This window comes from Cydia pomonella, chromosome 8, assembly GCF_033807575.1.
Source record: "Cydia pomonella isolate Wapato2018A chromosome 8, ilCydPomo1, whole genome shotgun sequence".
In the NCBI taxonomy this organism is placed as follows: domain Eukaryota; kingdom Metazoa; phylum Arthropoda; class Insecta; order Lepidoptera; family Tortricidae; genus Cydia; species Cydia pomonella.
In genome coordinates, this window is record NC_084710.1 from 22,661,565 (window position 1) to 22,685,504 (window position 23,940).

The 23,940-nt window shown below is 37.1% G+C and overlaps 1 protein-coding gene across 1 annotated transcript in view; it reads right to left on the minus strand.

Moving 5' to 3' along the window:
• Positions 1-301: 301 nt before the first annotated feature.
• The window catches only part of LOC133520855 (tubulin alpha-1A chain), a 42,639-nt gene continuing 19,000 nt past the window's right edge, over positions 302-23,940 (minus strand). Inside the window, exons 2-9 of the mRNA XM_061855543.1 lie at positions 16,580-16,802; positions 6,445-6,617; positions 5,709-5,837; positions 5,079-5,249; positions 4,283-4,486; positions 3,836-3,988; positions 2,386-2,498; positions 302-1,439 (exon numbers count right to left, since the gene is read on the minus strand). Of these exons, the coding sequence (XP_061711527.1) occupies positions 1,256-1,439; positions 2,386-2,498; positions 3,836-3,988; positions 4,283-4,486; positions 5,079-5,249; positions 5,709-5,837; positions 6,445-6,617; positions 16,580-16,802 (1,350 nt within the window). The 3' untranslated portion in view covers positions 302-1,255. The remainder of the gene's footprint in view (positions 1,440-2,385; positions 2,499-3,835; positions 3,989-4,282; positions 4,487-5,078; positions 5,250-5,708; positions 5,838-6,444; positions 6,618-16,579; positions 16,803-23,940) is intronic.

Consider the following 23,940-nt stretch of genomic DNA (forward strand, 5'->3'; position numbering starts at 1 on the left):
TTTTGATTAAAGAAATATTTGTAATTTTATAACCGAAAACTGAAAAAAATTTAAACGAATTAAAACAATATCGTTCCAATAACTTCTTATTTTACTGTGCAGCGAATAAAAATCTTTAAATAAATATGCTTAAATTAAAGTGACGTCACAAAGTTTGTGACTCCCCCCGCCCCCGTGTCACAACATGTCACATTTTCTTTGCCCCCTCCCTCCCCCTAAACGTGTGATGTAATTAATGGATGACCCCATACATAGAATAACGTTTTGAATGACATACAGAAAATTTAATAAAACAAGTATAAATGTGTAAAATGTTTATTGTGCGTTAAAAACATCCGTAAATCTAAGTACAAAAATTCTCACCACATAATCAAGAACTCGAATAAGTTAGCTCTAGCGTTAAACTATATTAAATCCACGTTATTATATTATCACGTTTGTTACAATTAATAAATGCAGTAAAAAAAAAACAGACAAACTTTCGTTTCAAAATAATTTCCGAAAGTTTGCACTGTTTGCGTTTCAGTCAAGCTCGAGTCTTAATACTATCTTAAATATAATTTAAATGGACGCTAAAATAAAGGAATATTTTCAATTTGTATAAAAAAATCTCAATTAGGAAAGATGAATACAAAGTGATTTGACAATGGTACTTAATTATAATAAAATTAGGTATTCCCTTTGTTATTTATTATTAAAGTAGGAGTTATAAGACTTATGAGTCATAAGCGTTGACTACAACACATCATAAAATAGTAGAAAATAAATGAGGACGCCACTTTCCTCGTAACTGTCAAATTTTTGATGTAAAATGCTTGAACATGGCAACAATTTTGTATGGAAATTGTTTAGTTCAATTTTATTTTATTTCAACTGTTTCATGTCACACTGTACGGTTGGTAATTATATATACCCTCATTTTAAAGGATATTCAAAATGAGATATTTTACAGTTTTTTGTCGACTTTCTAACATCTAGCCGCCCACGAATCAATATTCGCCAAGCAAGAAAAAAATAATTTTGACTGGTCAAAATAAAGATTCAAAACACAATGCAATGTATGTTTTTATAAGCTTCTGGGTGGCTTGGCTATATAGGATATTTCATCACAATCGCGCTAGAGGTCGCTCTTTATATTTTTACCACCATTGGGTACACAAATAACTAAAATAACACTTTAAAATCATGGGTATTGTAGATTCCTGCCAACTTTTAGATTAATTTCAACGCTTATGTTTATGTACCTCGTAACCTCCTAATACTCATTCTCCTCATCGAGCTCGCCCTCGGTGGAGTCGACGCCGACCTCCTCGTAGTCCTTCTCGAGCGCGGCCAGGTCCTCGCGCGCCTCGGAGAACTCGCCCTCCTCCATGCCCTCGCCCACGTACCAGTGCACGAAGGCGCGCTTCGCGTACATTAGGTCGAACTTGTGGTCAAGTCTGCGGAAGAAAGAATTGACATGTTAAAGGTAAAGAAGTTAATTGACGCACGCGGCTACAGCCATTATCAACCTTCGTGCATTCCGTCAAGATTCAAGATTACTTGCCGCGTGTGATAGGCGCGAGTTTCTCGGGATTTATGCCACCCTAATCAGCATTGGGTTAGTATGAAGTATGAGACCATTTCCATCCATTCCATCCAGACCATCAGAGAGATCATTTCGAACTATTATGAGACGAGAAGTACTGCCGAGCAAAGACACGTAAATCATGTTGGGGATAGATAATTGCGTTGAGGTGGTCTATAATACCAAAGGAAACATTGGAAATAGAGGTGCATTGTCAAAGAAAACTTTGTAACCACAGCAAGTTTACTGCCATCTTTTAACACAGAATTAAAACTTTTAGATTAGAACGCCATTTGACTTTGATCCTTATTCTTTAATGATATGTGTCAAAATTGTTAAATATCAAAGTCAAATGGGGTTCTTAAAGTTTTAATCATGTGTTGAAAAAGGCAATCAATTTACGTGGCTACAAAGTTTTCTTTGATAATACACCTCTATTTACAATTCTCTTTGATAATACCTTGAGTGTTGTACTTAAGGAGAACAGCACAGAACGAAAGGTGTTAAGGAAAAATCTGGGATCCGTCACAAGCTTAACGTAGGCGAAAGCTGGTGTGAATCCACGCAGGACCGAGCAAATAGTGTGCACTTGTGTTGGTGGCCAAGGCTCATTTCAGGTCATCGCGCCAGCCAAGAAAGTAAAATAAGTATTCCATAACACTGCCGGTAAGTGCAGAGAAAGGTTCGCCCTGATAATCATAACTGCCTAGGTATAGAAATCTAATAGCTCCGTCAGTAATTCAGCATTTGCTAACCATTTCTATGTAAAGCAAGCCAGCCTAAGGAATCGAAACTGCATATTAAATTAGCAAACATACCTGGCCCAAGCTTCGGCGATGGCGGTAGTGTTGGACAACATGCACACTGCGCGTTGCACTTTAGCCAAGTCACCACCGGGGACCACCGTCGGCGGCTGGTAGTTGATGCCCACCTGAACACACACAAGTAAATAAGATCTCGTCATCGTTCGAAATAATCACTATAAGATCACAGAAATAAAGTATAAAGTACCTGGGCGACCGAGCGTTGCTCGGTTATAACTATTTATTGTAATATGGTGGTGTATAGGTGATAATCTTAACTACATTTTTTTACTAAATTAAACTTGTCTAAAACAATAAAAATTAAAAAAAAAAAAATATATATATATATATAAACTTGAACATATATAAAAAAAAAACAAAAGTTAGTCACCGGGCGAGATTCGAACCCGTAACACTCGTTTCTAGCAGTCCGCGTCTTAACCCGCTGGGCCAAACGGACAGTGGCCGGCAACATGAAATTAGCGACCATATTCTGCGTCGAAAGAAAAACGCATGAGCATGAAAACTCGAAAACACGCGTTTTCCCAAACATAAGACTAATCTAGATCGATTTTATACCCCCAAAAACCAAATTTCAGCGAAATCGTTAGAGCCGTTTTCGAGAAATATATTTATATATATATATACAAGAATTGCTCGTTTAAAGGTATAAGATTTAAACCAATTTATTCAACCCACGTTGTTTTTATCGAGCATCACCCAACTTCTGTTTCTCCACAAATTAATAGGTACAATCACCATCAGATATATCGGAGCGCGGAGGGGCTGAGGTACACAATTTTTTTTGTATACGCACTCTTAATGCCTTGACAATAGAGGCGTGTTCAGTTCAGATATGAGCACTTTGGCCGCTCCGATATATCTGATGGAGACTGTACCTAAGAATATAGGTTAGATTATAGGTGTCATCGTAACACAAGGTCAACAAGGCCCAAGGGTAGCTAGGTTCGTCGCCATTAAGAGGTAAAAGGAAGGTAAAAAATATCATGAACGAACACGATGAATTATGAAGTCTATAAAGGTTTGGCATCACGTCATTTCACTCTCGCATCCTTAGATACTACGGTCACGTTACGCGCAGGGAAGACGACGCGATGGAGAGGCTGGTTGTTCAGGGCAGAGTGGATGGCACAAGACCCAGATTGCGGCCCTCAATGCGATGGACCGACCAAGTGAAAGCTCTCACCGGGTCACCTCTGAATCTGTGCGCGCGGCAGGCAATAAATAGAGAAGCATGGCGGGAAACAGCGAAAAAAGCCGTACAACGACCGCAATGACCACAACTACTCTGACAAGAGTATACGACTAAGAAGAAGAAGAAGAAGATCACCTCATTTGCCTTTTCGTATTTTTATGACACTCTTCTTCTGTCATATCCTCTACTTATACGGATGTTGGCTACTACTCTGGAAGACGAGACTTTATCGAAGTGATATTAAGTTACCTTGAAACCTGTAGGGCACCAGTCCACGAACTGGATGGTCCTCTTGGTCTTGATGGTGGCGATGGCCGCATTCACGTCCTTGGGCACCACGTCTCCCCTGTACAGCATGCAGCACGCCATGTACTTGCCGTGGCGCGGGTCGCATTTTACCATCTGGAATACAAGGATTATACCTTCTTGATTACTTTTATTCGAATGTCTTTTATGCAGCCCTTTACATTTCCACTTTATGCCGATACCGATACCGATGGATCGACGACGTCCAGAAAGCCCTGTGCGACATTCAAGCGGCTTAATGGCGTCGAATCGCACAGGATAGGAATGAATGGCGAAATCTAGTGTCGGAGGCCAAGATCCACTTCGGGTCGCTGAGCCAGCGAAGTAAGTAAGGACATTGTCAGCTATTAAATGTAAATAATTCATAAATAATTCTGGTCAAGTGTTCACCTGGTTGGCAGGCTCGAAGCAAGCGTTAGTGATCTCAGCGACCGTCAGCTGCTCGTGATACGCCTTCTCCGCCGAGATAACGGGAGCGTATGTGGCGAGAGGGAAGTGGATGCGCGGGTAGGGCACCAAGTTGGTCTGGAACTCCGTCAGGTCCACGTTGAGCGCGCCGTCGAAGCGGAGCGAGGCTGTGATGGAGGATACGATCTGGAAACAAGAAACCGTTTCGTTATCTGTAACAGCATGAAATACTCTACACATCGAGATAATTTCGAGGAGCCCGCGGGATACACCAAGAGGACGTGCGTATGAAGGGAGTTAGGTAAACTAGCATAGATTTCCTGTAATTTTCAGGCAAAGCCCAAAATAAGCGCTTTAAGTATCTCGGACACTGGGTGACCAATAATCTCCAGGACGACGTAGATATAGAGAGGGAGCGCAGGGCATTGGCGGTACGTTGTAATATGTTGTCTCGCAGGTTTGCACGATGTAATGGGAATGTCAAAATAACGCTATTTAAAGCGTTTTGCGCAGTACAGCGCCATCTGTTTTGGATGTCAAACTCATCAATTCTCTTTGCTATTTCTTAATCAGGCAGGAAAGTAGTTGGTAACTCAGCAGCCTTGCAAATCGATTCTACATAGTTACCAAAGTTGCTGTTATCCACTTATAACGTGTTAAGTCAGTCACGGACTTTAATTGTTGAGCCATTTAGGGTTTACTTTATTATATATAAGTACATTGGACATTCATACCTTTAGTATTGACTACCAAATTAGCTTGAACTCTAATGTCTAACCTGTCCAATCAATCTGTTAAGGTTGGTGTAGGTAGGGCGCTCGATGTCCAGGTTGCGACGGCAGATGTCGTAGATGGCTTCGTTGTCGACCATGAATGCGCAGTCTGAGTGCTCGAGAGTGGTGTGCGTGGTCAGGATAGAGTTGTACGGCTCGACCACTGCTGTTGAGACCTGGAGGACAAAGCATTAAACATTGATTTTTTAAATAAGTTACCTTAAGCCAAGATAGAAAGCCAACGTCCTCTAAATACTTTTCAGACGGTAGCTAATATGGTTTTCCTTTAAGAGCACTTCGAGAAGGCGTTGAACTGTATTTCACGGCCGATACGGATTTAATTGCAGCTGTGACTTGTATGTTGAAGATTCTTAAGTAGGTCTACTTGCTAGTCAACTTAGCTTGGTCAGCCCTTAATAAAAATACACAAACCGATGAGATTGGGTAAGTGAGAATAAAACTATTCTTTAATCCTTTGAACGCCACGCTTATCGTGCGTGGCGCCATATCGTGATTCTTGTGTATGTGCGAAGGGAATTAATCGCGCGCGTCAGTGACGTCTTTGGGGGCTGAACAATTTGCATACCAGATATTTCTTGTCTGGAGAGGGATGCAATGCTCAGTTGTATTGTTACCTGAGGTGCGGGGTAGATGGAGAACTCCAGCTTCGACTTCTTGCCATAGTCGACAGACAGGCGCTCCATCAGCAGCGAGGTGAAGCCCGATCCGGTGCCTCCGCCGAACGAGTGGAACACCAGGAAACCCTGAAATGATACACTTCATACAGTACCCAGTAGAGTTTAAGTTGAACATACCTAAGTAAATAAGTATGCATCCAGTTTTTTTTTTAATTCACTCTCAATTTGGTTTGCAATTAAGTTTAAGTTTATCTAAGTTTTTCCATTGGTTCTTCTTGTTGTTGTTGTTGTCTGAGTGCCCACAACACAAGAATTCTTGAGCTTACTGTGGGAATTAGACAATCTGTGTAAGAATGTCCTATAATATTTATTTGTTCCATCAACATCCACGAATTTGTTGCTTAAAGATAAGTTTTGTCCATTGCAGTTAGTAACTAATTCATAGCAATAGAAACATCTGCATGACAATGTCAGAAAAAGGGTATCTTGCCCATGCAAAAATGGGATTGTGTTGAAAATGAATACTAGGTATGAAAAAAACAAAGTCGTTGTCCTAACCTGAATGAAGAGCGTTGACAGATTATTTCTTTGACGATGGTGTAATGCCCTCTGGCGTAGTTGATGGCAGCATATTCCTTGCCAGTGATAAGCTGTTTTCGATGAAAGACACTAGTCTTCTGGCGTATCTATGTTGCTCTTAAATAGTGTCCTATTAAAAGTTGTTCTGACTCACCTGAAGTCCCGTGCATTGGTCAGCGAGCTTCCTGATCCTGTCGAGGACAACATCGACTATTTCTTTGCCGATGGTGTAGTGTCCTCTCGCATAGTTGTTGGCGGCATCTTCCTTGCCAGTGATAAGCTGTTCTGGATGAAACAGCTGACGGTATGTACCGGTGCGGACTTCGTCTAGGGAAGAAGAATAAAATAATATTAGCGACGAAGGGATAATATTTTGCAGATATTTGTATATTGGCTTATCAAAGTTATAAAAGAGATCTGAAACTTAAGTTAAAAGGACGCAAATTTAAGTTAAAGATTTTCAGATATTAGTTAGTGTATCCAGTTATACTCAATTTTGTCTAGTTTGGGTACCGAACCCCAGGCTCCCATGGGCCGTGGCAATAAGCCGGAACAAACCATAGGAAGAAGAAGATTCTCTAGTTTGGGTAATATTAAGGTTAAAAGACTTACACGGTTATCACACTGATGTGCTTTCTGGATTTTTCGACAGGGTTATAAGCTCTCTTAGAAAGTATTGAAAAAATGTTTACCCTAAACTCAACAGTGTTTCCATTTTGCAGATCAATATAGACTGCAGCAGTATATTGTGCTCTAGTATACCTAACAAGACCAGGACCAGACCAGGAGTCCAGGAGTCTAGAGCGTATGTGGGGCACCCGTGTGGAAAACGTCCGTCTGGGTGTCCTGGAGTGACGAAGCCTTAAAAGACCTGTCCGCCCTCGGAATACCCAACTGGCGCGAAGTGGCGCAGGATAGGACAGAGTGGCCTTTTTTTGTCTCAGAGGCCAAAATCACTGAGCTAGTGAAGTAAGTTCCTAACCCGCGAGTATGGGTAAGTTGTCATCTTGTTACACTGCCGGAATTATAATTAGTAATCGGCGATCGACAGCGCTTTTATATGTAGGTAAATAGATAATATCATCACGAATATTTCAAAATTTCTCCGAATCCCGCGAATTTGAAGGATTCATATTCTTCTTAGCGGTCTCTTAGCCCAGGAGGTCCCGGGCTCAAATTCTGAAAAAGGCATTTATGTGTTCATCACAGATGTTTGTTCTTGAGTTATGCAAAACACAAGCCTTATTGAGTTTACTGTGCGGCTAAGTCGTTTTGTGTAAGATTGTCCCAGAATAATATTTAGTATTAATTTACACACCTACACAATATGGGTAAAACAGACAGCCCCATGTGCAGAGCGTGCATGGAAGAAGAAGAAACAACAAAACATATTCTCCTAGACTGCAAACAGGTAGAAGTATACAGGAACAAATACCTAGGGAATCCGTGCACACTAGGAGAGGCAATTAGCAACCTGAAAACTTTGCTAGGCTTCGTGGAGGAGCTGGGGTGGTTAGAGTAGCGCTACCTCGTTTCACGCAAAATAGGCACAACGGTTGTCGATTTGCGGAAAATGCCCAGAAGCACTAACTAACTAACTACACACTAGCTCCTAACCTCCTAGCTCTCGAAAACTATATAGCAACAATAAACCTTTACAAACATCTTCAATTTAAACAAGCTGAAACTGATTTTGAAGAGCAACAGCCCAGATTAGCATCTTTATTGGAGAGAGCACTCAGTCATAAGTGGCCGGCATTACTGCTGCAGCTTATAACTTAATTGCTACGAGTATTTGTAGTTCGTTCACCATGCGTTTGAGATGTTAGGAATGTAATGATGTTGGGTACCGTTGGGTAGGCACGCGTTATTTGGCTAGTGTGTGCATAATTGTTTTAATTTATTTGTGGTAACTAGCGTTTCAGTCCACTACTGTCATCTTTGTGTTGAAATCCAGGTTTTTTATTAAATTTCTATTTAGATTTTGATACCGAAAACGTATTTTTATTCATATTACGTGTGGTTTTAGAACTGATTCAGGTGGTGTACCTACCTACTCGAAGTACTCGAACATAGGCCTATGTTCAGCGGGCCTACCGGGAACCACGTTCGACGTCACACTCCCTGTCACACTTAAGTACGAATTTTCAAGTCGTTTGGGTAGGACCTCAGCAGTGCGCGATTTCATATTGAAGAGGACAATCAATAATGATTGATTTAATGAGATTACCGAGTAAAAATTCCCACATAAGTAAGTATAAATGCATTAGATACTGATAATTATACATACATATCCCTTTCGATCTGCAAAATACTGTAATTGTTTTGACAAGCACAAATTACAAATGCAAAACGACAAGGTCTGACCGGTTCAATAACTGTTCCGACTTCCGAGCAGTAAGTTGATCGCCGAACAATTATTGATTAACCCTTTTTTTTTTGAACTATGAAATAGCCACTGTTTTATTTTCTTAATATTTCTATATTGCAATCCTTAAGGCAATCGCGGTCCGTAGCATCGCTTAAGGGGCAGTTAAAGAAGCTGTGGCTATCTGACCAGATTTAACTTATTTGTGACTATAAATATATAACTATTGTATATAATATAGGTATTCTATATATTTGTTATACTATTACTTCTATTTTTTTTTCATTTAATTGTATTTTTTTTTCGCCTTCTTTTATAATTTTATTAATTTTCCTCTAGTCTATTGTACTCAGTGCTATATTTGTCTACCATTCTTCATCAATTCTCATCTACTCAAAGGTTAACTGGTAGAAATCCCTTAAAGGGATAAGTTCGCCTTTGTACTGCTTATCCTGTGCCATATTTATATTTTGTCTTTTGTACAATAAAGAGTTTATACATACATACATACATATTGATTAATTTTATTTTAATGCATGTCGTGTCTTCGACTGTATACTGATACTTACATGTAAAACCTTTTCAGTACCCCTAGTGTAAGTTTTATCGACATCATAACGTGACGAACGCGTTTGCGTTAAGTCTCATTTTGTATAGGATTTTGAGTTTCCAAAACGTCCCGCTTGGCGCGCTCTTTCTAAATCACATACAAAATGAGACTAAACGCAAACGCGTACGTCACGTTTCGAAATCGAATTTATTTACACTAGGGGTACTGTTATCATCCTGTACCATAATACGTTACCTGGCAAATAAATAAATTCTATTCTATTCTATTCTGGTTTAGGTACTTATAGGTATGAACCTATTTATAAAATAACTTTAGGTAACCGAGCTGCGAATCATCAGTAGCTGAATCATTGTAAATTATAACGGTACAAAACATTCATCTTTCATTACATCAATGTTATAAAATTACCTACTCTAGCAACATTTTCACCAATTGTGAACCTTATCTCCTTGCAATAAGAAGTACAAATAAAGTTTAAAACTGTGTTGAATATATGTATGTACAACATCGTGCTTGTTGTTTTTGCATTAAACTGATAAGTGGTATGCAGATGGTATCGAAACACTTGAGATTATAAAGAAGTCTATTGTGAGTTTAAGTAGTGATGACTCATCTACACAGCTCTTGCCCGCGACTTTTTGTGCGTGTGATTATGATGATGTTTGTTAAAAACTATGCTATGCCCTTCCTAGGGCCTCAAAACTCCATACCAAAGTGCATCTGAAGCGTGAAGTGATTATATATATAGACAGTTGTTTTCACATTTAAGTATTTTGACGACCGGTTTGGCCTAGTGGGTAGTGACCCTGCCTACGAAGCTGATGGTCCCGGGTTCAAATCCTGGTAAGGGCATTTATTCGTGTGATGAGCATGGATATTTGTTCCTGAGTCATGGGTGTTTTCTATGTATTTAAGTATTTATAAATATTTATATATTATATATATATCGTTGTCTAAGTACCCTCAACACAAGCCTTATTGAGCTTACTGTGGGACTTAGTCAATTTGTGTAATAATGTCCTATAATATTTATTTATTTATTTACAATAATATTTAAGTATAATATTAATAGGGATCGTGTGTTACTGGGTTGCATGGGCAATATACATTGAAGATAAAGTGTTACCAGTTTTTGAATAAATATTAATAGTTACGTCGTAATCTTGAATGAAAAAGGAAGCATTTTAGAAAATACGCTCGTCTGTAGGAATAAGGCCTCTTAATGTATCAATTTTAATCGCATCTTTAGATGAACGAATATTTTCTTTACATAACGAAAAACTTTGAGTCTTCTGGGTATAGTACGATTTATCGACCTCATACGCGCCAATAGAATTTCAACTTATAGTATTCGGATTTAAGGTTCAAATTAAATTGCAATTTCGGGAAATGTGACTTGTCTTCAAATGATTCATCAAAGCTGGATTTTTTGGGAAAACCTTGTAGATTGGTGCGGCCTGGGAAAGCGTTAAAATAAAGGGAACATCGTAAAGAAGTGTAATCAATAAATCACAGCCACGAATAAGGTTCCTTTCTCTTTAATTTTGGGGAACTCAATAGACAACTTTTAATTTTCTGCGTATGTAGGTATTTTTTTTATACAACTAGGGTCTAGTTACTAGACTATTATATCGGGGCCTAGATGATGATGAAACAAAAAAAATGTGCCTATGGATTTCCATATTTGAATATTTATTCACGTGAATTTTTGAAGCATTTGTGATCTTGATACAATTCTTTTCGTTTGGCGTCTATCGATGTACGATTGTCTTTTGGCTAGGCCCCAAGGTACGTCTTACTTTGTTACGAACATTTCTTACCAACTCAAAAAATATTACTCTCACCACAATTCATACATAAAATAATGATAAAACTATCAATAATGTTTCTATGTTTACGATGTAAACAAGAATGTTACTTTTTAGGGTTCCGTAACCAAATGGCAAAAAATGGAACCCTTATAGATTCGTCATGTCCGTCTGTCTGTCCGATTATGTCACAGCCACTTTTTTCCGAAACTATAAGAGCTATACTGTTCAAACTTGAACCGCATTAAGGTTTTCACACAAAAATAGAAAAAAAAAACAATAAAATTTGGTTCCCCATACTTAGAACTGAAACTCAAAAAATATTTTTTCATCAAACCCATACGTGTGGGGTATCTATGGATAGGTCTTCAAAAATGATATTGAGGTTTCTAATATAATTTTTTTCTAAACTGAATAGTTTGCGCGAGAGACACTTCCAAAGTGGTAAAATGTGTCCCCCCCCCCCTGTAACTTCTAAAATAACAGAATGAAAATCTTAATAAAATATATGATATACATTACCATGCAAACTTCCACCGAAAATTGGTTTGAACGAGATCTAGTAAGTAGTTTTTTTTAATACGTCATAAATGGTACGGAACCCTTCATGGGCGAGTCCGACTCGCACTTGGCCGCTTTTTCTTAATTACCATCAGAACCGTAAGAAAATTATCAAGACGTTAAATGAACACCTTGTTTCTAGAAAAAAACGTCTTTGAATACGAGAGACATGTTTATAGCCAAAGGCAACTGCGTTCATGTGTTACATTTGGCCATGCGTGGCGATCAGATTTCTATAGAAAGTTTCACTTTTTCTACCAATGATTTATTTTCCTATGGGAAACTGGTGGTGTCAATTTGTGAAGGTCGTGTGTACATTTTTCTTCTTTTCTTAAATAAGGGGGCTCGACTGACTCAATTATTCCATTCCATTTTTATACCGCGTTTGCGATAACAATATTAGGTAGCAAATGGGCAAATAATAATGGGCAAAGTCCCTTACTCGTAATTTAAATATATCTATTCAAATATATGTATGTACCTATTTATTTTATGATGACGAGTGTGGACATAAAACAGGGTAGAACATTGTGAAACATCACCCAACTTTGCCTAACGGTTTAACAATCCATAATGACAGGTTCACTGGGTTCAACGTCCGCGCCCACCGACACCTATTTCAGTTATGTAATACCTAGTTCTAGCCTGGGTTTAGAGTCGAGATTCCAATTATAGTTTAATGACAGGAACGGGAAGTAACAAAGACTGAACTGAAGTTTATGCGTTGACAGTAAAATACCTAAAGCCATGGAATCCCTAATAATGCGATTGCAACTTTGTCTGTTTATCTCTTCACGTTTAACCCCTTTACCGTATACATATATAGTCATACGTGGCCGTTATAGTATTCAACTCTATTGATAGCTATTAAAGTTCAAATTTAAATATATATATTTTATGACACAGTAAGGGGTTAAACCGCTGAACCGATTTAGGTACATGAAATTTGGTATTGAGATAGCTTAAGGCCCGGGAAGTCTTATGAAAAAGGGTAGTATTAATCGATCATCATCATTATTACGCCGATGAAGACGCGCGCTGAAGCTAATAGGTAATAAGTACGTAGCTACAGAAATGTCACTGTCTAACAAAACCGATGTTTAACAGAGGAAACGTTTTCTCTCGCTCTTTCTTAGACGGTGTATTAATTACTTCTTGTCTAATCAGCGAGCCAAACACATCCGAACAATTAACTGATACACCAAATTATATATTTCCCGAAGTAGCTCTGCTAATTCCTGGGGCCCATTTCTCGAACTTTATTAGTCTAATAGTACCTGGGCGACCGAGCTTTGCTCGGTTCTAACTATATTTATTGTAATATGGTGGTGTGTAGGTGATAATCTTAAATACATTTTTTTTACTAAATTAAACTTGTCTAAAACAATAAAAATTACAAAATATATATAAACTTGAACATATAAAAAAAAACAAAAGTTAGTCACCGGGCGAGATTCGAACCCGTAACACTCGTTTCTAGCCGTCCGCGTCTTAACCCGCTGGATCAGGCGTGACCAGGCGGACAGTGGCCGGCAGCACGAAATTAGCGACCATATTCTGCGTCGAAAGAAAAAAGCATAAAAACTCGAAAACACGCGTTTTCCCAAACATAAGACTAATCTAGATCGATTGTATACCCCCAAAAACCCCCATATACCAAATTTCAGCGAAATCGTTAGAGCCGTTTCCGAGATCACAGAAATATATATATACAAGAATTGCTCGTTTAAAGGTATAAGATTATTAGTGTGTTGCCACGGTAACCCATACGACTTGACAGTTCGTAGACTAATAATATTAGTCTAATACTGTTTGAGAAATGGGTCCCTGTTCTACAATCCATATTGTAGCTGGCATCTCGATAGTTGTGTCAGGGGCAGACCGAGAAAGAAGGAAGGATGAACTAGATGTCATTTCATTTCATTTCATTTATTCAACATTAAGAGTCATGTGCATTACAGAAGATGTTAGTTGGATGTAGTCAGTACATGACACCCGGATAGGGCGCATAATGTTAGTACTTATGAGGTACCTAATTACCTACTTATATACTATAGTACTTATAAATTCGTGCATATTCGCTTATCAACGTTATTTATACTATTATACAAACGCATATCTACCTAGGTTAATTCATCAATGTCAAAGTTAATACTAATGGTTATGCTTTATGCCAATCCGAAACTCAATCAACAATTTAATAGTGTCACAATTTTCTACAATTATTTACATTATAAAATAACAAAAGATGAAAGAGGTCATATCATTGATAGGTAACATATTGCCTTACGGGTTCCATTCTAACAACTTATTATCATTTAAAAACTCGTCAATTGTGTAGTACGACTTTTCGGTTAGTAGATTCTTTAGTTTATTTTTAAACAATTTATCGTTGCGTTCTTGTTTTAACTGTTCGGGTAGTTTGTTTACTATGGTGACACATCGAAAGTACGGACCATTTCTATACATAGCAAGTCTTGAAATTGGCAGGAGAAGTTGATTTTTGTTTCGCCGGTTCGAGGTGACTTTTTGCAATGGGAATAAATTTGCATTGTTCCTAACGAACATTGCCGCTTCCATGATGTACATGCATGGTAATGTAAGTACCTTATGTTGCGCAAAAAGTTCACGGCAGCTACTTGGTATCCGCGTGTTAGTAAGGATCCGTATACATTTTTTTTGCATCACAAAGAGCTGATATGCGTCCGTGCTAGCCCCCCCAGAGTATTATTGCATATCTTAGCCAGGAATTTGCGTACGCATAATATGTTTATGTAATACGCAGTTTCAAAGTTGGTATTTACTTTGAGGATTCTGAGGGCGTAAACAAATCTGGATAATTTTGCTTTGACATTTTGGGATATGAGACTTCCAGTTTAAGCCGGAGTCAATTTTTATTCCTAATAAATTTAATTCAGTAACTTCCTCGATAGTTGTATTATTAATTTGTAACGTCATTTGTAATGATTTTTTCTGCGCCGGTTTAAATTGAATTATTTTAGTTTTTTTGAGATTCATTTCCAAATTATGATCGTCGAGCCAGTTTCGGGTAGTGAGCGATATTTCCTGCAGTCGTTCATTGCACTCTGCGCTGTTTGTGCAACTAAATAATAAAGATACGTCATCCGCGAACATTATACAAGTTGTGTCCAATATTTTAGGCAGGTCGTTTACATAGGCCAGAAATAATATACACACGGCAACACTTCCTTGAGGTATAGAACATGTAATATTCCGTATGTTAGATGAGATGTCTTTAACTTCCCCAGAGCCTGCACAAAGGTATTTAGTCTGTACGTATTGACTACGGTTTTCTAAATAAGATTTAAACCACCTATAGGCATTTCCGCGTATACCCATGCCGTTATAATTTTGTCAATAGGATTTTATGGGACACACGGTCATATGCTTTCGTCATATCAAGCAGGAATCCTACGCCGTAATGTTTTTGGTCTAAACTATTTAGGATTTGCTGGATGTAATTTTATTGTAAACCGCAAGTGTAGTGGAATGATGCTTCCTAAAACCGAATTGGCTTTTGTCAAGAACGTTGAACTTTTCAAAGAAATTATAAACTCTATTTATCATGGCTTTCTCAAAAATTATTTCGAGTCATTAAAACTGACGTCGACTGTGCTCTGTTGCAGGATGATTTAACTAGGTTTGAAACTTATTGTGTGGAAAATAATCTGTTTTTAAATAGTGACAAATGTTCAGTTATTACTTTCACGCGGAAAAGGGATCCCATTGCATTCAGTTACCGGCTGTGTGGCAGTACTCTAACACGACAGCACAGTATACGTGACCTAGGGGTGTTAATGGATGCAAAACTAACGTTTAACCCTCATATAGATCATATTTTAAACAAGGCATATAAACAACTGGGTTTCGTTCTTCGCGTGGCAAAACCTTTTTGAAGACCTCTCACTTATAAACTTCTTTATAATAGTTACGTTCGCAGCAGATTGGAATTTGCTTCTGTGGTTTGGAATCCTTTGTTTAATGTCCATAAGACTCGAATTGAAAGACTCCAGAAAAAGTTCATTAAAGCACTGGAATTTCGAGTGGGTCGTAACTATGTACATTACGCTTCCTCGGCTACACATCATAATATCCAGCCACTTTCACTTAGACGGTCCTGTACAGATTTAGTATTTTTATTCAAAATTATTAATAATATTGTAGATGCCCCCGACTTATTACGTAAAATTGGTTTCCGTGTCCCCCGTAGAAATGAACGTAGTTGTCGCAGTAAGGCATTATTTAGCATTTCTAACAGCAGAACGAAATACGCACAGCATTCATATATTGGGCGCGCATGTAGGCAGTACAATGAAAAATGTATGGACGCAGATTTGTTTTGCAATTCATTAGGCCTCTTTAAAAGAGCAGTATATTCTTTTCTAAAATAACGGTGAAAAGTTGCAGCAACCTGACAATAGGTACCTGTGATTTAAGTATTTTCTCAGTTCTCTACATATATATATATATATATATATATATATATATATATATATATATATATATATATATATATTTATATATAAATTTACGCTTTTGTTATGTACGCTATAAGTTTACACTATTATTATTTTTTCAATTGTACATCGAATAATTTAAAATTAGGAAACTATAGGTCTATAACGAAATCAATCCATAGCTATTAGCTAAGTTGCTCATATGTTTATTTTAAGACTGTTTGTTTCTCAATAAATAAAAAAAAAAAAAATCTTTGAAATTGCTGGCAAAAGTGAAATGGATCTATAATGGTGAGGATTTGTTTTATCGCCTCCCGGTTTCAATAAGGGTTTTATTTTTGCGATCTTTAATAGGTCCGGAAATACGCCCTCGCTAAAAGATTGGTTAATAAGCAACCGTAATGGTGTGATCAACTCCGCTGCACATAGTCTTATTATCATCAGCGTGATTGCGGGATCTTGGGTGACAGGGTGGTGGAATGGTTGTGGAATAAAAAACTTACCTACAACAGTGGGCTCCAAATCAACAAACACTGCCCTAGGAACATGCTTGCCCGCGCCGGTTTCACTGAAGAAGGTGTTGAAGGAGTCATCTCCGCCGCCCAGGGTCTTGTCAGACGGCATCTGACCGTCGGGCTGGATGCCATGCTCGAGGCAGTACAGCTCCCAGCAGGCGTTGCCGATCTGTACGCCGGCTTGGCCGATGTGGACTGAGATGCATTCCCTCTGGAAGAAAAGGGGTTATTATTACTAAGATGCTGATACGAGAAAAACTAAGATCATTATTATTTGATTTTACTGTCGGTATCCAACGAGTAATAATATAAAACATAATTTTTGTATAACCCAAAATTACATTAACCCAAAATTAAATTAACAGAGACACAACTTTACAACTTTGTTTTAGGCGTGTTTTGCGTGTTTATATGACGTAAAATATGACGTAATATAAATATGAGTATATGACGTAATTTTCTGTTCTAGCAGAGGTTTTGTGCCATCATAATCTACCTACTGCCTTAAAAATGTTTAACGAAGTAAGTAAGTAAGTAAGTAAGTAAGTAAGTAAGTAAGTAAGTAAGTAAATATTCTTTATTGCACCAACAATTATACATTTTACATACATGAACAAGGAATAAATAATAAAAAATGAATAAGGAAGTTATTCAGAACAAACGCTTTAATAATAGTCCAAGAAGAATACCAATAAGGGTATAAGGGTCTGTAGAAAGATAAATTTCAGTTTCATTCATACAACTAAACGATCCTTTTTCTTGCCATTTTAAAGCGTATTTTACCACCACAAGCTAGCAAAAGGTAAAAAATTCAAAAGACAGTTAATGCACTCAGGGTGACGCACTACTTTGCTTTCAGGCTAAATAAGCCAGTCACTGGTCGAGTGTTAAAACTTGATTAGCTGTGAATAGCGAGGAAATGGCTTTGAAATATTGTTGTAATTAGCTTTTGAGCACTAGCGTGTTGAAAAGCTATGTGGTTTTGAAATATTTTAACTTAATTTACAGTACATATGGGGCTACTTTTTAGCACTAGTGCGAGAAGTAGCATATTACGTTACTGTGTCGAACATTTAAAGGGCCATATGTACTGTAAAACGTTGTACGATACATGTGCGAATAGGTAATTCGCAACTCTTGTCGATTTAAAACACTCCCTTCGGTCGTGTTTTAATTTATCGCCACTCGTTTCGAATTTCCTATTTTTCGCACTTGTATCGTAATGTACTATTATTGCACCAACAATTATACATTTTACATACATGAACAAGGAATAAATAATAAAAAATGAATAAGGAAGTTATTCAGAACAAACGCTTTAATAATAGTCCAAGAAGAATACCAATAAGGGTATAAGGGCCTGTAGAAAGATTAATTTCAGTTTCATTCATACAACTAAACGATCCTTTTTCTTGCTATTTTAAAGCGTATTGTACCACTACAAGCTAGCAAAAGGTAAAAAATTCAAAAGACAGTTAATGCACTCGGGGTGACTCACTACTTTGCTTTCAGGCTAAATAAGCCAGTCACTGGTCGAGTGTTAAAACTTGATTAGATGTGAATAGCGAGGAAATGGCTTTGAAATATTGTTGTAATTAGCTTTTGAGCACTAGCGTGTTGAAAAGCTATGTGGTTTTGAAATATTTTAACTTAATTTCTGTATTTAATTGCAGGCAGTCAGGAAATAAAAAGTACTTAATAAATAACAACTTGTTTCGCATTTTAAAAACAGGAATGTCGCACCGCACAGCATTTTCATATGGTTCAAAGTTCAAAGTCTAACCACATTAGTCATTACCCTGATAAGTTCAACGTTCATTGTTTCCGCCCTTAGAAACTAGGGTGAACATGGCTGAACTATGCCACAAATTAACACAAATTCACCCCGTGACCTCATTTATTACTAATTCTTTTGTTCAGGTAGACTTGACAAATGACACGGTAATTATGTAAATTAAGACGGAATGTTCTCCACCCTTTTCATAAATAATTTACTATATAGGTAGTTCAATACACCAAAAATTTGTTGAGAATACTTAAGCTTAATTGCTAGATGAAAAAAGCTTCTGACGCCGTTTTTTGGAAGTATGAAAATGGTGAGCCTTTGTCTTATGAGTTACCTACGTATGCTCTCAACTTTGAGGTACTGAAAAAACAAACGAACACTCAATCGAATATATAATTTCACTTTGATGTGCCTTACATGAGAATTTATCGTACAAGGTTTTACACTGGCTTTAAGTAATTTCCTATAAGTATTCACTAGCCAAGGGAATTAACGGTCCGGGCCTAGGCCGAGGCGTCCGACACGCCGTTATCTATAGTAAGCGAGTCATCCTTTATGGAGTTATTTCATGTTGACCAAGTACAGACGGTACAGCGCATGTTGATGTTGGTAGGTACCTATTCATTAGTAAAGGTACAGGTACAGAAATATCCAGTAACTGCAAGCAAGCCAATCTAAAGTTACTCAAGACATTAGTAAGTCGTGTGCTAAGCAAATAACTGATGAACCTAGCCTTCAAACTTAGCCTAACTTTGATTAAATCACAAACTTGTAAGTTCTATTAGCTAAGTTTCGTAGTAATTTCGGACATGTTCTTCAAGCTAGATAGATAATGTTTCTAACTCTAATATCTTTCGTAACTAAGACGAATGTAATGACGGTAATAAGCCGTGATTGAATCCTGTACGTATGTAATATGTATGTAGTTTATAACATTAATAGTTTTCGATACGCCCGAGTGAGCACAGACGTCTTATAATGTATTAAGTAGATTAGGCAGTAAGATGAATTGGTAGCTGGTGTTGTTTATATTGTAATATGTAATTAGGAAGACCAACGAGCATTGATCTTATAGTCGTAAGAAATCTTCTATTATTAATTTATAAAACAGAGATTTAAATAATCTGCTTTGGCTAAACTACCATAATGTACGGGTATCGAATGACAAAAATGATTATTCTGCCAACAAACTGTTTAACAGTTTGGCAGATAGTGGTAAATGTGAATGTAACACTTACTTTATGAATAAAAAAAATTATAATATAATGTAATAATAAGTAATAATTACATATATAATGATGAACCTCCAGGTCTTTTTGTTGGTACATCTTTTGTATTGCATTTTTGATGTTTATATGACTGTTTGGTTTCTAAATAAATAATTAAAAGGAGCAAGTTGTATTTTAGCGTCACTTCCGAGAGATCCTGTCTATTCAACTTGTATTCATTGTCTACAAATTGAGTTTAATTTATAGGCTTACTATGAAATAAAAATACAGATTTATAAGATCGTTAATAGCCAACTAAGCCTTTCCGATATTGAGCACGAAACTGAAAAATCGGAGGGCGATACGGCATGGCACGGCTCCGTAAATGAGCCTTCATTTATCAACTACCCTACTATGAAAATATGTAGTTATATATGTTTCACAAAGTCGTAAACTAAGGTAACTACAAACTTAATCGTAACGTAAAGAGATAAGGCTTAAAATTCGATGCATTTTCAGTAGCACCGTGCGTGTGGATCAACTTTTGCAAAGTCATACGAGTACCTTTATGACATTCCGAATGCAACTGTATCTAAAAAAATCTTAAGAGGTTGTCAATACCTAAAGCGCGCACACTGTCTATTTGTATCGAAGTAAATGAGATAGCACTGTCGCATGTTACTGGGCCTGGGCGAGGGAATAATAAGAAAAATATTTAAATAAAATAAAAGTAGATTATTAGTGTAATATTTTACTCAACCAAGGTTTAGATATAAATGTTTTGAAATTGTGATTTTAATTGCAGACCCATAAGTCAAAACAATAAAGACATAAAACCGTTTAATTGTGATTTCGTTCAATCGTGTATCGAGTACAACCACGGTCTTTGAAATATAATTAATATGAACATATATTTTTCTTACTTGACTAAAACAAATAGTCTTTCTTAAAAAACTGTTTAAGTAACATCAATTTCAAGGACATTGGGTGTTGACAGCCTCGTAAATAGTGGTTTAAAATTCGATATCACGTGTGTACTACGGAATTATATACATAAGGGCTACTTCCACATGATCGTAAACCAGTTTTATTATTAGATTTTACCACGATGCTTTAAGCTTGAAATCCATAATGTACCAATGTGTATGTATGATAAAGAAATAGCCTTAATACTTTGATCGGAAGGTATTCCGCGAGTAGCGATCGGTAACAATCACCTGGATAGACCAATCAGTGATTTATGGTGGGTAGTGACTGATTTTGGAATTGGCTTTTGTATTATTGTGGTGTTGAATCGTTTAGAAGCCTTTAACCTCGACAACCCCTTCCTTTATTACCTCGTGTCGAATATGGAGTAAATTACTAAAAGGTTTTGCTTTTAAATTCCTGTACAAAAAGCATGTAAGCACGTTTTCATAGAATACCGTAATAGCATGTAAAACATTGTCTTAATTAACATAATAAAATAATAAAAATTAAATTAAATCAGCGCTGGTGGCCTAGCGGTAAGAGCGTGCGACTTGCAATCCGGAGGTCGCGTGTTCAAACTCCGGCTCGTACCAATGAGTTTTTCCGAACTTATGTACGAAATATCATTTGATATTTACCAGTCGCTTTTCGGTGAAGGAAAACATCGTGAGGAAACCGGACTAATCCCAACAAGGCCTAGTTTACCCTCTGGGTTGGAAGGTGAGATGGCAGTCGCTTTCGTAAAAACTAGTGCCTACGCCAAATCTTGGGATTAGTTGTCAAGCGGACCCCAGGCTCCTATGAGCCGTGGCAAAATGCCGGGACAACGCGAGGAAGAAGAAGGCATTAAGGGAAGTACATTTTAGTGTGGAAGTCCCTGACTTCTGAGCTAGTATAAAAACCTGTGTTACATAAGTCAGTGTCCTCTCCCAAACATAATAGTAACTATTATACTTCGTATCCAAATCCAAGACAACAAATATAATTTACTAGCAGCAGTACACGTTATCGTGCAGTCCAAGTCACACATTTTAGAGATTATAGTATTTAAAAAACAAGTTCGCGCTGTCCCTCTCACTCGCTACGCTGCGTTTGTCTTGGATTTGGATACTCGCATAATTGTAATCAAACTTCACAGGTAAGTTCGTTTGATTATTAATTATGAATTATTAAACTACATTTACCATTTTCATTTTAGACTTAATATATAACATATCATTGATTCTTTACAAAACAGCTTTCTGTATCAATATTTCATATTTGACGGCCGCCTTTCTCTCATTATCCGCAATTAAGTGCGAAAACAATATAGATCGTGCCATTTACGAAGACGCGTGTTTTGTCTCGTAATTAGATTTGACAAATATGGGCGTCATCGTGAATGACACGAACTATATGTGGTGCAAGTTAGTTAAATATTTAATAAGATAAAATCCTCAGGGTTAAAACTATATTGAAATCAAACTCCTAAGAAGGCAAGATTTATGAAATCCCGAAACGCATCATTAGGTCCTCCATCCGACAGCATTGTCTCCGGTCCCTCGAGTGGAACGGCAGCTGTTAACCATAATCTCATCTTCTTAGTCAGAAAAGTCTTAATGTTTATGGTATTTTGTAGTAACATACGTCCTTTTGTCTTACGATGGCAAAATGGCTTCCATTTGTTTTCTGCCAATTGCGACGGTAATTGGAAGTTTAAGTTTAATGTCGTGGGTGTTTTAAGATGGTTACAGAGTTCTTTTTAAGTAGTTCTGACTTTGAATGAAGGCATATGATGTGACGTTTCAAAATTCAAAATTCAAAAATTTATTCTGCTAGTAGGCCTCAAGGGCTCTTTTACAAGTCAATACAACATTTATAGTAACATCATATAGTGACATGAAAAATACATAACAACATTTATAAATACAACAGCCAATACCTGGGTAAACATTACATTATAATAATCTTAAAATAAATAATTACTACAATACAATAGAGATGTATTAGTCTCTATGGCTAAAAATACATTAAATCTGGAGATGTAAAAGGTCCCCAATGTCAGAGTATGGGTGAATCAACTTTTAGAACACTGATTTCGGAACCCTAGGCTCCCTAGTAAAGAAAAATCGACACAATTGTACACACTGATTTTTGTATGGGAACTAACTTTTTTCTGCTGCGTTACCCTACAAAATGTAACTTTTATCTGATCAAGTTGTTATTTTAATGTGTTAATTAAATATTTATGGATCTAATAATGCCCGTGTAAAAAAAAGTAAAATCAAAATGGTTTTTGAAAAATTGATTTTTCTTTGCTAGGGAGTCTAGGGACACGAAATCGGTGTTCTAAAAGTTGTTTCACTCTTACCTATATCCGACTACTGCAAGCGAAAAGTAACAGTTATGATTTTAGCAATCCATTCCATATATAGGTAGATTCGGACCACGCCAACTTTGCACAAACTTGTAAATAAGAAAGCATACATATCCCTATAAGCTCCATACTTGACGTGGCAATAAGTGGCAAATTAAGTAGCTTCATTTATGCACTATATCATCTAAAAAAGTGTACTGACATAAAAATAGCCACAAATGCATACTACGCCTATGCTCACTCTTGGTTACAATACGGAATTATAGTGTGGGGAAATAGTCCAAGTGTGAACAATCTTTTTATAAACAAAAACACTGTATTAGAATCCTTGTAAATATTCATCAACTGGAAAGCTGCAAACCATACTTCGTAAAACTAAGAATCCTGACCCTAATCTCCATGTATATACTGGAAGTGTGTGTATTCGTAAAGAATAATGGAAATCTCTTTCCTCAATACTCGCGAGCGGCCCACCAGATGATCCACAAAGGCCCTTTTGGCATGGCCATAAAAATATATAATAAAATCCCAAATTAAATTAAAGAAATAAATAATTTTAGTAACTTTAAAAATTCATTAAAAACTTATCTAGTAAAAAAAGCTAACTACACATTAAATGATTTTTTTAACGATAATATACACGAATAACGTTACCGGCACAAATAAGACATACAAATATATCATACACCAGCCCTTTCTAATTGGCTTATGCCCATGATGCATGTTATTTCATAAGTTAGTTTTAAGAATATTGCTATACCCTTACAGGGTTCATGTGGAACTGTATTAAATAGTTTTAAAGAACTGTACACTAACATGAGTGCAATAAACAATTCTGATTCTGATTCTGACGTAGCACTTGAAAACTTAGCGTGGTCCGACTCTAGGTATGTGGACTGTGAATGATTGTATCCTTAATGTTTTTCACTGTAGCGTTAAAACGAAGCCTCCTGAGTTGGTTTTAATCCTAATATTATGGATCAGATGGCATGGCCTTGCTAGGCGACCTGATGCAGTTGTGCCAGAGGGC